This window comes from Parus major, chromosome 3 (genome assembly GCF_001522545.3).
Source record: "Parus major isolate Abel chromosome 3, Parus_major1.1, whole genome shotgun sequence".
In the NCBI taxonomy this organism is placed as follows: domain Eukaryota; kingdom Metazoa; phylum Chordata; class Aves; order Passeriformes; family Paridae; genus Parus; species Parus major.
Genome location: NC_031770.1, coordinates 91,638,047 through 91,652,763, shown reverse-complemented (window position 1 = coordinate 91,652,763; position 14,717 = coordinate 91,638,047). Strand labels below are relative to the sequence as shown.

General features: G+C 33.2%; 1 protein-coding gene across 2 annotated transcripts in view; it reads right to left on the bottom strand.

Annotated features, from left to right (window-relative positions):
- Window positions 1–14,717, bottom strand: part of CSMD1 (CUB and Sushi multiple domains 1) — a 1,067,087-nt gene that overhangs the window by 221,535 nt on the left and 830,835 nt on the right. For both annotated transcript variants that reach the window (XM_015621308.3, XM_015621309.3), the window contains exons 18-20: window positions 7,582–7,770; window positions 3,276–3,392; window positions 1,772–1,987 (exon numbers count right to left, since the gene is read on the bottom strand). In XM_015621308.3, coding sequence (XP_015476794.1) covers window positions 1,772–1,987; window positions 3,276–3,392; window positions 7,582–7,770 — 522 coding nt within the window. The remainder of the gene's footprint in view (window positions 1–1,771; window positions 1,988–3,275; window positions 3,393–7,581; window positions 7,771–14,717) is intronic.

Sequence of the window (14,717 nt, the reverse complement as noted above, 5' to 3'; positions counted from 1 at the left end):
TGTGATCCATATCTTTCATTACTGCACAATTTTTCCCCTTACATCCACAATATTTTGTGTGTTTTTTCTATGACTTGGCTAGTGCTCTACTCCTTTGACTTAGTGATAAACAAATTTTCAGAGCAATAACTAATATTTGTATTTACATTTAAAATCTGTAAAACTGCTGACCTCTACTTTGGTGAGTCCAAAGTATCCAGAATGAATGCATTTTAGCATTTGATAGGAGTAACTCCAACACTATTGTTCTAATCAATGCAGCAGTTTTCTCCTTTTTTAAATAAGCAAGCTAAATGAGATACATTACTGATAAATAGCATGGTCATCTGTAAACACTGCCAATTCTCAACAAAACTTATTTGATTCCAGTTCTTGAAAAACAATGTAGGAGAGTTGGATGTGATTTCCTTATGTACTCCTTCCATAAATATGCATCTGCATGTGCACTTCATTTAGCACTTTCATCCATTCATGTGTGTCATGGAGCACACATGGGACAAGTGGAAGCTTCTTAGGCCCTGCCTTACCCTCAGAGTGCAGCAGCATCTTGAATTTAAGGACTTACTCTGGTCCACAAGTTCTAATGATGGCAAATCAGATTTATTTATAAAAATTAATTATTTATTAAATAGAGATAACAGACCAAAGATCCTAATCAGAATTACTACACAGTGTACAACTAAAGAACTACTAGTAGATTACAGCCTAGCATAAAACAGTGCACTATTTCAAGGTAACTAGAAATAAAGCTAGCAAAAAAAAAATAATACTATTGTAATTTACCACCAAAATGTACATAATATACATAATATACAATAATGTATACATATTTCTTCACTTAACCCCTGAGAAGTAACTGTAAAATAAGCATCCCTACTCGTGGGATACCACACATTTCCAGGATCATGTATAGAGGATTTCTGCTTTGTGAAAGTTTGGTGTGGCTTTTCTAGTTTGTAAGTGAGGTGTCTGTCAGTAAGAAATCCAGCTTACCTTCCAGACCTCACTTCGAAAGTAAGATGTTTATTGGCAGTTGGGAGATGCCAGACCACTGGCCATTTTGGCTCTGGTGCCAAAATAACGCATTACAATACAATTTATCCTGTTTGAGTTATCTGACCAGCTAACAAACAACAGAGGAGCTCTTGTTGGGGCGTGAGATGCCCTGCTACAATATGCTCATCTGTAATTCTACTTCCTAGTAATGGAAGTAAAGGCAAAGAAAATTATTGAGAAATGTACATTAGATGTCAATCTAGCTTTAGAAGACTGTAAATAAGAAGCAGTAAGAAATGCTTCATTTATCTTAAATATATAATTTGTAGAAATACATCAGTAGCTAATAAGTGTTTTATATACATGTTTTCTATTTCAAAATCAGTCTTCGAATTAGAGTCCTTTGTGAATCTGAGTAAGCATATCATTGTTTTTTTAAAGTTTCTATACTTTGGAATAAGTTATCTCCTTTCTTCTGAAGTAGTACCTTCTATCTTCGTAATTTTTTCTCCTTAATTTTCCTCCAAACTTCTTTTATAACAATTTTAATGTTTCTATGAGAACAGGAAAAACTTAAAACAGCCAAATCACCAACATTCTTCTCAATTCCCTTGGCTACCTTTTTAAACCTTAACCCGTTTTCAGTGATAGAGACTATACAATTTTGATTAACTTTTTTTTTTTACTTTATGGTATTCCATAATGTTTCTGTTACCTGGAAGTGAAATATCATCTGGAACATTTTCACGATATTTAGCAGAATGGAATTCATTACCTGAAAATGTTATGTTGAAACCTTCATAAGAAATTGAAAAATCAGATATAAATCGAAGCTGTGCAGTAAAATTTCCAAAGAGGCCAGCTTTAATTGTAGGGGGTAAGACTGAGCCAGTTAATCTGGCTACTGGTTCTGTGAAGCTCCCGTCTTCAGTGATGAGCAAATAGTCATGAGAGCTCTCAAGGTGAAAAGTATGAAAAACCAGCTGTACACCTTTAAAAGAATTAAAAAGGGAGGAAAGAAAAGCATTTAATAGCAAGTTTTTCTATTCTTTAATATGTGACACAAAGATATTCTTATGTTACACAGAAATATTTAGAGAAAAAGTAAGAATCAAAACTTGAAATTCTGAAAATAAAGTTTGCAGTAAGCACATGAGCTTGACTGAATAATATATGCAATGTGTATTCTCGTCTAGCTCACTTTAAATCAACAGTTCCCATAGCAGAATCAATGGCATTCAGTGCTATTTTTATACAGCACTCAGAAAATTTTGTATTTGTGTTTGATTTTTGCATTTCCTCCAACACAATTTTAATTTTTAATTCTAAACTTCAGGGAAGTTTCCAAATACAAGGACAAAACATGCACAGGTTCTATGTACAGTCTTACATAAATACAGATCCATATTTTCTGGGACTGATCCTTTACTTGACATCATGACTGTTTTTTCGTTTGCCAACTTCCAATCCAATAATGAATTAAATTTTGGCTTACAGTTCAGTTTTCAAATACAATAAATTTTCAAATACAATTAATAAGATAAATTTATAAATTTGCTGTGAGGAAAAACATTCATCTTAGCACACTTTCTCGTATATTTTAGATTTAAAATATGAGTTTTAAACAAAAAAATACAGTCTTTAAGAAGATTTTAATAAGTAGAAACTTCCCATATACATTTCAGTAGATTTTTATTATATTTTCCTTTAATGGTATGTAACACATTATTAGTACTCTCTGGGCTTTTTTCTTTAGGTTATTTTACACATTACCCTAATGGATAAGATGACAGCTCAACTATGCATTCAAATATTGCTCTACTGTATAAGTAACATAAAGATATAAGTGTTTGCTCTAATGGCTTAAATCTGAAATCTAAGGTTACCAATACACAGATCAAATCTGTTCCTTTATGCTTAATAATAGTGGAGAGCCATCAACAAGGTCCTGACATTTTTGACTGAAATAAATTTAGAGATATTTAACAAGTAGCTATTATTTTCTCATCTTTTATCTCTTCTATTATTTTCCATGTTTCTGAGATTAAATCACATTGCCTCTGGTAACTGTTAAAAAGAATTCCTCCTTTGAAAAAATAAACACAAATTGGAAATTCTACCTTTGAAGATAATCATTTTTGGAAGTTAAACTTCTTCCTCAAAGGAATGGCAGAAATTGCTGGTTTAACTCATAAAAGACATTTTATTTTTTAGCTATGTGTGTCTGATTTTTTTTCCATACAGAGGTTAGATATAGGCAATACATATTAGATACTTACCTTTGCCATGGGACACTTCAATAGTCCAAGTGCAATTTAAAGAGTTTGGGTAAAAATCAGGAAAACCTGGAGAAAGAACAGTTCCACTCTTCCCATGAATATATCCACCACATAAAGCTTAAGAGGAAAAATAAAAAAAAAAAAAAGTCATACAAAAAAGCCTATCTTGTAACAGGGTTTGAGAGAGAGACAGAAAGAAAGGGAGAGAGTTCATTTTTAACTACACTTAAAATTAGAGTCAAGAATTAAAATAAAAAGTTAATTAAACCAAAGCTGCAACCTTCATTTTGACAAAAATTTGTTTTCTTCTAAATCAGTCCTTGAAAGGGAAGTTTTTTTCCATCTGCAGCCTCTCCTGTTAGTTAGCAAAATACAAAAATAAATAAAACTTTTTATTGCAAGTATTAATTGCTATTGCATTAGTATGGAAGAAATAAGTTTTGGTTTTTTTTGTGAAGTAACTCAAATAATATCTTGCTGTTACTTTTCTTTCACTAAATATTTTGAAAGGCATACATTCAACTGCATTTTTAGCAAACAAAAATACTTAAGTAAAAAGCACATTTTTTTCAAATAAGTAAATGTTTGATGATTACTGCAACACTCAGGGGAAAAAAAAGTGTAATTTCCTCTTTGTCAAAGATTTAGATTGTCCCAACATAAGTAATTTATTTGGAATTGAATATTTTGGAATACATGATAACTATTCTAGAAAACATTTTATGCATACTAGAATTTGCTAAACTAGTCTGTTCAAATTTGCATAGCAAATTAATTAAAATTTAAGATTTGCATGATGAACTGCTCACAGATCTTATAAATACAGCATGACTGTGCTTTTCCCTCATCTCTTGCTGTCCAGTTTTTATGCTGTTGTGTTATTTAAATTTTAATATAATAAATATTTAAACAATAAAGCAACAAAACATTAAGATGCTTTTAGTCTTATTCCTCACATAGAGCAATATACTTTACCACTAACTAGATGGAAAATATGCATGACAAAATATTTAATAAACTTGCAGTACCTTTATGTTGATGTGTGTGTATATATATATATATATACATATACTTGGCTTTTAACTTAAGTTCCTTGTTTTCATTTCTTATTAGATTAATGTTTTTGTTAAAATTTTTAATGTTTTTTGAATTTATGTAACTTATATATATATTTATAAGTTGAAGAAAAATAAATGCTTCCAGCCTGGTTTTACCTAAATATAGATATTTTTGCATGCAAGTATGAATTAAAACACACTTGACTAAACCCACAGTAAATATATGGTTGATAACAATACTTAATATTAAAAAACAGCACTACAGACATCAGGTATATAGTGACATAAATGAACAGTAATACATTCATTCAAAAATCCTTATCTTATTCTGTAAACACCACAGAAGGAAGAAAAATATTTGACTGTTCAACATTACTTAAAGCAGGTATTACACATTTCAAAATCATTTACATATTTTAAACAAAGCTAAAATATGGAATTGATGTAACTTAATTTATCTCTCCTTCAAAAATTATTTTCATCTTCCACCTTGTCATTACCATATTTTGAGAATGACACATTATTAGAGGGAACTTTAACCACCTTGTATTTGTACACAGGTTTATTTCTTCTTTGTTGGCATGAAACAAAGCAACATGCTTTTCCCCTAGGCAGTTATTCTGCTAAATTTATTTCTGAAGTTAAAATTTTGAGAACATCAGTACTCCACAGATGAGTGCAAAATGCTCATTTCCACCTCAGTTAAATCTGTCACATTCCAAAAATTTGGGTCACAGCTTGTTGAGACTCAAAAGGCAAACACACTAACAAAATGATTACCTAATAGAGTGTGAGCTCTATTCCATGATTTTAGACTAGTTAATATAATGGAGTTTAATCTGTGAGGAAAAGAAGAAGAGTGAATGTATATTGAACCCTTGTGTATTGCGTGCCTAGAGATCATACTCCAGAAAGGCTTGACATTTTCTCATACACTCACATGAAAGCGGGTGAAGGACCTGGGGAAGAAAAAATTTCTTTCAATGAGTGAAAATTAACTAGATCTTCCTGAAGTTCAACATTCATATGCCAACAAAAGTGTTGAGATGACGAAGGAGGGATGGGACCACCTTGCTTTGAGATGATTTATTGCTCAAGTAGCCAGATAAGATATCATCTCAAGGTGTGAGATTTAGAGGCAACGTCAGCCATAGCTCAAGAAAGTCATGAGTTTCTCCTTTGAAAAGCAATATGTAACATTTTAGCCCAATAGGCAGTTGACACAAAGCTTGTTTTCACTTATTAAACTATCACCTTTTCTTAATTTTGCTGCGCTGCGTCTCTCTCTTAGCCACTAAGCTGACAGGTCACGTACTCATGCACACCTCTGTTATAGTCTCTAGATCTCTAATCTACTCTATAAATCACACTATTACAGTTTAAACCTCAAACTATTTTACCTAATATAATTTCTTACCTACTTTAGGCATATTCTTACTTATAACAATAGAGACTTAAATTTATAATTTCTCTACCCAAAGTCTATGTACTTTCATCACTACATCAATCCAAGCTCTTTCCAAGGCTGCAGACTGAACCCTTCAGCATCTGCAGAAGTTTCTATTTTTCAATTTCCAACAAAAGAGTTATATATTGATATTTTAACTCAAAAATACATCCACACATTTTATTACAAAGTAAATAGAAAAAGAAAACTATCCAAACTTAAGGTTCCTTCACATATGTCAATCCAATATGGCGAAGCAAAGAAGGAAAGAAACCCATACAAACAGTGAAAAATTCTAAAAATGCTTTGAATCTGTACTTGTAAAGATAGAATGAGTTGCAGTGATTACAAGGTGAGTGAGTTTTAATTCTAGATTAGCTGATTTCTATAATAATCTTTTGGTGGTTTATATGTTTTAAGCCATGGGGCTAGAAGGCAGTAGTGAGTTAGAAAGAGAAGACTAGTGCTCAGATTTAACAAAACAGTTTAAAACAGAGTGAGAAACTGAAATACTTTGTTTAATCTAAGTTTGTCGTCTGACATTCCATTGTAATCAATGAAAACCTTGGACCTGAAAAGCGAGTTACAAATACATTAATGTAAGTAATTCACTAAAGCAAGAGCTTTTCTTTGCTGTTCTGTGGTTTCTATATGAGGAATTTTGTAGCAACAATACAAGGATTCCATGAAGAAACTAAGCTGATTCAGTGGTTCACAGAAACAAAACTTAGCCAAAAATTTACGAAAAAGAACAGAGAAACATTTGTGAATACAGTTGTGCTGGTTTTGGTTGGGGTAGAGTTATTTTTCTTCTCAGTATGGGGCTGTGTTTTGGATTTGTGCTCAGAACAGGGTTTATAATATAGAGATGTTTTTGTTGCTGTTGAGCAAGGTTTACACAGAGCCAAGACTTTTTCATATGCCACAGTGGTGAGGAAGTTTGGGGTGGGTGGGAGATTAGGAAGAGACACAGCAGGGACAGGTGACCACAGCTAACCCAAAGAATGCCCCCCACCATATGACATCACACTCAGTATATAAAGTGGGGAAGAAAAAGGGAAATGGAGAAGTTCAGATTGATAGTATTTGTCATCCTAAGTGACAGTTACATGGGGCCCTGCTGTCCTGGAGAACACCTGCTGTCCTTGGGAAGCAGTGAATCAATTCCTTGGTTTGCTTTGCTTGTGTGCACAGCTTTTGCTTTTCTTACTAAACTCAATCTCAACCTAGGAGTGTCATCACTTTTAGCCTTCTGATTCTCTCCCTGATCCTGCTGGTGGGAGTGAGCATGTGGCTGTGTGAGGCATGGTTGCTGGCTGTGGTTAAACCATGAAGTAATTCAGCATTTTAAAAAATGTTTTATGGAAGCTCTAGACAGTTTCATACTTCAAATCCACCAAAACATGATCATGGTTTATCTGTTTTAGTATTGAGCATCCTAAATTTTAAGCAATCATTCTGGTATGCAGTATTAGAGTTTAAAAAATATATGAAGTTTATCGGCATTGTTTTGAAAGAATTAGTTATATGGCAAATTTTGATTCACAGTTGAAGGAAGTGACCCTGCGAGAATCTGAATTTTTCTGCTTGTGAATATGTGCCTGGTTTTTTTCAGTTCATTGAAAGCTGATAAAGAGATGTAAAGCATAGTTTTCAATAACAGTAAAATAATTTTTTAAAAGTGTGGATCTTGCTGTAATTGAAGGGAGGTAATAGCAATGACAAGCTTAATTAGTTCTGCAAAACAGTAGATTAGCTTTTGTGGACTTTAAAGCTGCTATCTAGAGAGCTTGACACTTACCGTCACAGCTGGGTAATGCATGATTCCACTGATGGTTTCTTTCACATATGAGAGGTTCTTCATCACTCAGTGTATATCCTGGATCACAGCTGAAGGTGACTGTAGAGCGGATATTAAAGTTGTTACCATGGCGATGGCCATTCACAGGAATTCCCGGGTCAAGGCAAGAATCTGATTCCAGAGTAACACCTGAAACACAGAGATTTAATTTTGTTTTTTCATTTTTTCACATAGCAGACAGAAAAAAAAACCAAACAAAACACAAAATGAGGAACACAGGAGAAAGAAAGAACCTCCAAAAGATCCTAGTTACCATTACCTGAGAATTGATAAGGGATATAAAATCCTATCTCTAGCTGTTGTCTGACTCAGGGAACAGTTTTCCAATTTTAAGTTTTATAGAATAGAGAAGTCCAAATGAAATAGAAAAAGACTGGAGCTTAAAGGTATATTTTGTTAATCAATTTAAAACACTAAACCTATAAAAAACACTGGACATATGAAGCTATATGATACTACCTTTCAAAGTATGAGTAAAAATTTTTCTGGTATATAAATCATATTTGATTATTTAATCTATTTTGTTTCTGATAGTGCAGGACAACTCAGTTATCCTCTGCACAGTTATGATTATTTGGTACAACAAGAAACAACATCAAAAAACTGTAATCAAGAGCTTACAAACTACTGAATTCTTACAGATATCATCTTACGTATGAAAAAAAACAAACAAAAATGAATATTATAGCTTTCACAATTGTATAACTCTTATCTGACAGAAAGAGTCCACCATAATTATGTCTTATAGGAGAGATTAAATAGTATTTTGTAAATAAACCTGGAGCTATCCACTGAAAAAATCTCCCTGAATTTATCAAATGAAGGCTCATTAACTGAACATTTTACATTGTGCTTCTAGTGATAGCAAATGATTATGGAATTTAATAATATAATGAGCAATAATGTATACACAGGAGGGAAAAAAATAGAGACTGTCTATTGGGATTGCAGGAATTTCTTTTATTTTCTATTATTATGTGTGGTGAATTGACCTTGTCTAGCTGTCAGTCCCTCACTCAGCTGCTCTCTCATTACCCCCTTCAATAGTACAGGGGGAGAGAATAAGGTAGAAAATAATATGAAGAAACTCAAGGGCTAAGACAAAGACAAGAAGATCACTTAATAATTACCATCACAGTCAAACCACACTCAATTTGAGAAAAAAATAAATTGAATTTATTACCAATTAATAATAGACCAGGATGGTGAGAAACAAAACCAAAAACTAAAATACCCTATCATCGTCGCCCCTGTATGAGGCTTGCATGGCCATGTGTTAGTTAGTAGATGGGTGGCTACAGGAGTGGCTTCTGTGAGAAGCTGCAATAAAAGCTTCCCACATGTCCTACAGAACCGGTGCCATCTGGCATCAGGATGGGCCTGCTGCTGGCAAATGCTGAACACCTCAGAGATGGTGGTAGAGCCTCTGGGATAACATAGCCAAGAAGGCCAGAAAAGCTGCTGGAGAGAACCAGCAGCTATAGAGAAGAGTGAGAATGTGAGAGTAAGAATTCTGAGACACTAAGTTCAATGAAGAAGAAGAGGAAGGAGGTGCTCAAGGTTTGGAAGCCCCTGCAACCTGTGCTGAAGACCATGGTGAAGAAGCTGTCATACTGCAGCCCATGAAGGTATACAGCGGATCAGAGATGGACCTGCAGCTCGTGCAGGACCCCACTCTGGAGCAGATGGATGCTCAAAGGAGGCTGTGATCTTGTGGGAAATCCACACTGGAGCAGGCTCCTGGTAGGATCTGTGGCCTGGTGGAGAGAGGAGCCCACACTGGAACAGCTTTGCTGGCAGTATTTGTGACCCTGTGAAAGACCCACTGTGGAGCACTCTGTTCCTGAAAGATTGCATCTCATGCCAGAGTCATTCATTAAGAACTGTAGATCATGGGAAACACTCAAATTTTAAATATTCGTGGATGACTGTCTCCTGGGGGAGGAATCCAGTGCTGGAGGAGGAAGGAGCAGTGAAGATAATGAGTGATAAACTGGTCACAACCCTCATGCCCTGTCCTCCTGCACCTCTCAGAAGAAGGAGGTAGATAAAATTGAAAGTGTAGTTCAGTCAGAGAACAGAGGGGTAGTGGGAAGGTGTTTTAAAATTTAGGCACCTGGGATCTAGCAAAGGTTATTTCACCACAACTGCCTTCTTCACAGGCATTTCCTAGTTTCTTAGTCCTCTAAAGGGCTAAGAAGGTGCTGTTCCTCTGAGCTGCTTGTGCATCTCTAACCATTTCTGTGGAAGTTGAACTCTCGGTTTACTGCTTCTACCTTGCCCTGTTTATCCAGGACTACCATACAGCCTTAGGAAGAAAGTTAGAGGAGTTCAAAACTAAGAGAAAAATTGATTCATCAGGGCATAAAGTGAAGGGTTCAGAACTATAGCAGGACTACAAATAAAAATATCATAAATAATGACTCTCGCTTTCACAGAGAAATACTCTTTGTACCCTCCAGCTCTTCTTATATCTCACTTAGAATTCAGATTTGAAAGCTTATGATCTAGTTTTCATGAGGTAACCCTGACATACTTAAATTCTAGACGAATAAGTTTCTCCAGACTTGGCTGCATACTCTTAATGCAAATGAACAGTATTCGCTAACACAGTGCATTTTTAGATTCCCTTCGCCTGGATAAAATTGCTTAATATAGTCTCAATGAACCCATTTAAGTCTGTAATATTGTGCACTGTAATTGCCCTTAATAATTTCATCTGTATGAAATTTTAACTTTGATACACATAAGGATTTTTCAGACAAATCATACTTCATATTTGAAATATGTTAGTGTAGGTGGAGGTCCACAGCAGCACTCTTAAATTTCCTTTCTCTTAGGGCAGCCAACCAGCCCTGCCTGAACACATCAGCTGCTTTGGCATTGAATCACACATAACAGGTAAACACATCAGTTTCTTTTTGAAATGATAATTCAAAATTACATTGACTCCATTGTTTCACATTTTTGCAAGAAGACCAAAAGCTATGGGAAATTTATCAACTTCCAACTTCCTGATTGAGGTAGCAGTGTTAAATAAATAAACTCAGCTCAGGCAGCAGAGTTTCGTTACCAGGGAAAAACATTCAGTATGTAAGTTTCAACAACAATGAACACAGCTGAAAACAAATAAATTTTCTTTACTTTTTTGCATGAAGATTTGATTATTTTTCTTAATAGAAGATGACCTAAAACTAAATAATGGGCAGTACTGAGAGTCCTGACTACAAAAAGATACGAGAAATTCTGGCACAACAGTGACAAATGTGGTAGGAAAATAGTTGCAAAGGGTTGATGGAGAAAGAGCACAGGCAGTAAATCCAACTCTAGGACAAGCTGCAATTATTGTCTACTTGGGACCATAACACCATTATCACGCTTTACCCCCTGCCAGCCAAGATATACCTTTTCTAAACAAGTAAAAACCTTTCAATGACTCCTTATGGGTCATATTATCCATGTTATCAACCTTCTACCCTTTTTATATTGTGTAACAAACTGGATACAATAGTCTTGCTGGGCATCAAATGAAGTGAAATAATTTTTGAACAAGTCCTGGATAAAAAAGTCCCGTAAATGAAACAACAGAAAAAAAAGTATTTTCTGAAATTGTCTTCTGGTTTTTTAAATGGTTAAATACCATGTCTAGAAGATTCTATTTTTTGCAAAACTACTACATTTTTCTCTAGATTATATAAGTTCCGTGTGGCACCCAAATGTTTTTCTATAATATTTCTATTTTGTATTTGTGCATGTCATTTCTCCTTCCCCATTTAGGCTTAGCATGTTTCTTTGTAGAATCAAATTGGATTTGTTTTACACTCTTCAATTCATCTAGCTTGTTGTGAATTCTAAATCTCTCAATCTAATCTTTCCAATCATAGTGCTTGCTATAACCATAGGTCAGAATCATCCACAAATTGTAATTGTTCTTATATTGCCATCAATATAATTAATAAAATATTTTTTTTACAGCATCACAGAAATCACATAACAATTTAATGTGTAAGGAACCTTTTGGGGTCACATAGCCAACCCCCTTGCTCAAGCAGGGTCACCTAAAGCTGGTTGCAGAGATTCATTTCTGGAAGTGTTTTTAGTATCTCCAAGGATGGAGATTCCACAGCCTTTCTGAGAAACTTTTTCCAGTGCCTACTGTACATTAATGTACACTTATTGCACTGTAAGGGTTTCATCTACAGTAGATTTCTATATTTTTCTCTGAAAGAATTCTAAAAGCCTTATGAATATGAGCACAGAACTGTTTCCTTCCCTTTCCATTTCCAAATCTACAAAAGCAATTAAGCTGTCAAGAAAGAAATTAAGTTGGTTTGACATATGTTTTTATCAAATACAAAAATTTATTTCTTATTCTGTTTATCAGCTTGAAACTAGTATCTTTCAAGAGTAAAGATAAAACAAATGTCCTTGATCCTTTTGGTCCAAATTTCTTTTTTTTTTTTTTTTTTTCTCGAACCTTGCTTGGAAAAGTATTTGCCTTCCTGAATTTTTTTTTAAACTTCCTTACAGATTTGAATTTTCAGACTTAATTTTCAGTGGAGTGATCCTTCTGTTTTGCCTCTGAGTATAGAATAGGGAATTACTACAGTTGCTGATGAATAAAATATATTTAATCGTATCAATATTGTGTAGTACCATCTCTCCATATGCCTTACTCTTACTTTGAAAATGTTCACCTAATTATGTTAAGTAATTGGTAAAAATTATTATTTTCTGCAAAAGCTGAAAAAGAGGAACAAAACATATAGTCTTGCCTATGACAGCTGATTTTTGGTCAAACTTTTTTTGAGTAATTTCTTTTCCCCCTTGTTTAAATATATTTATAGATATTTTTGTTACTGTCTTTATGTCTCTTGTTTTTGGAGATAAATATGTACATTAGATTTTTGAGTTTATCCTAAGATATCTGTGTTATTCTTTAATTGTTATCTATAGTAATATTTGAATATATCCAATACCAACATTATTAACTCCTGAGTTACATCATTAAAAGGGATTTTTAAATTGCTACAGTTGTATAGATAGTCAAGTGATATTATTTTTTTATCCAAAGATTTTATTCTAAAATAGCTTGTTACTTTCTCAAAAAAGTAAAAAAAAAATTTAAAAAAACCAAAAAATGCAAAAATCCCCAAAATGAAAAAAAACAAGGAAAAACAATAACAAAACAAAGAAAACTAAACTAAATCAAAACAAAATCACCAAAAAGGACATAATAGTTGGCTTTTAAAAGTCTGTTGGGCTTTTCAACCAAATTATTTTATTTCAGACTTTCAGAATTCATTTGTAGGACTCAAGGACATTCACCTACTAATCTGCCAAATTTAGTGGTTTAGATTTTTGAAAACCATTAGCTTAATCACCATAATGCTTCATTCTTTCACTTGTTATGAGTCATAAACTCTATTATTTTATGGTCACTTTCCCAAAAACTGCCTTTTCTATTTAACATCTGTATTGATTCTTCTTAGCAATAGTAAAATGGCTTGCTGAACCAAAAAAAATATTTCCCAGTATTTAAAATCTTTTTCCATTGACTGTATCCTGGCACAGAAAATTGTGTGAATATTTTCCTCATATCCAGACTATTCAAAGCATTATTTTTTCTGCAAAAGAAAAAGTCTAAGGAAGTATTTTGATGCTATATTGTCATGGCTAAAATTGATTGTGGGCTGTCTGATTTCAACAGTTTGTCAAATCCCTGAAGATTGCATATTTCAGAGCATAAAAAGCTTTTTTCTGAAACCTAATCTAAACAAATACTTAATTTTATACACTATCAATAAAGGATTACCTCTACTTTTTTATTACTGATAATTTTCATTTAAGAAAAATCACAATGTTGATTTTGTAGATTTTTTCAATAGCCTCAGGGAGAACGTTTTTACTCAGATGGGTAATTTTTGATGTTAAAAATATATCCCTGACTATGTAAGAGAGTTGTAATATTTATCAAATATATATTTATGTAGAGTCTAATATGACTGTCTCAATGCATTACTAAAATATGACCTATTTTTCAGTTAAATTTTAGGATATAAGGAAATTAGTCCACAGAAAGCTTATAATTAAAGTGTTTGGATTTAAGAAATAATTGATCAATTTACTTTGCAAATTATCATGTTCTCATATAAGGAAGAAAAAACAAATATACTTTAATAAACAAAGGAAAAATTTACATTAAGGGAATCTGCAGGTAAAGTATTTCTATCTGTTTTTGTTTAGGAAAATGGTTAAGATTGCACAACATACTTCACAGAATGAGGAACCAAAAACCCCCCACAAAAACAAATAAACAAACAAACAAAACAACCAACCCACCAGCTAAACAAACCCTACCAAAACACATAACTAGGAAAGCTGAGAGATCAGGGAAAAGTAATTGAAGCACACTTGCCAAAAGAATAAAGATTAATTATTTTTAACAAATATTAGATATTGTATCAGTAGTTTTACTTAAGTAATATTTTAGGCACTTCATTATTTTTTTGCTTAGATGCATAAGTGTTAATCTACACTGTCTTGCATTAGCTATGTTTGAAGTGCCATCAAAAGGCTGAATGACCAAAATTTAAGGAGAGGAATGAATCTTTACATCCTTCATAGTACCTTTAATGGGTTACATATTTATTAAAGCTATATTACAGTCATATTTTAGCTTAATACAATATTACTGCCATCTCAGATTCAACTCAGTTTAGCTTCTATTGAACCTTTTATTTTAAGTAAGTTTAAGAGCCTTCTGCTTCACAGTGCAGTGATTTACTTTATCATCAAAGTTATAAGTAGAAATTTTTTTAAGGTACTTCCACATAAGACAGGTATTTGAACTTCCAAAAAAAATATTCAGATACTTTTCTTCAAACTTAAAATTGACTACCTTGTCTTCTATAAATGTAAGAAATGTGAAACAAATAGAAGTTTTGTTATGATATCTTTAAAAATAAAACCTTCTATAGTGAAACCTCCAAAAGAATAAAATACAAATTTTATTTCAAAATAAAATTTGAGTCTCCTGTGTTCCTTACTCAAGGCTTCCATTTGGTCTTTCAACC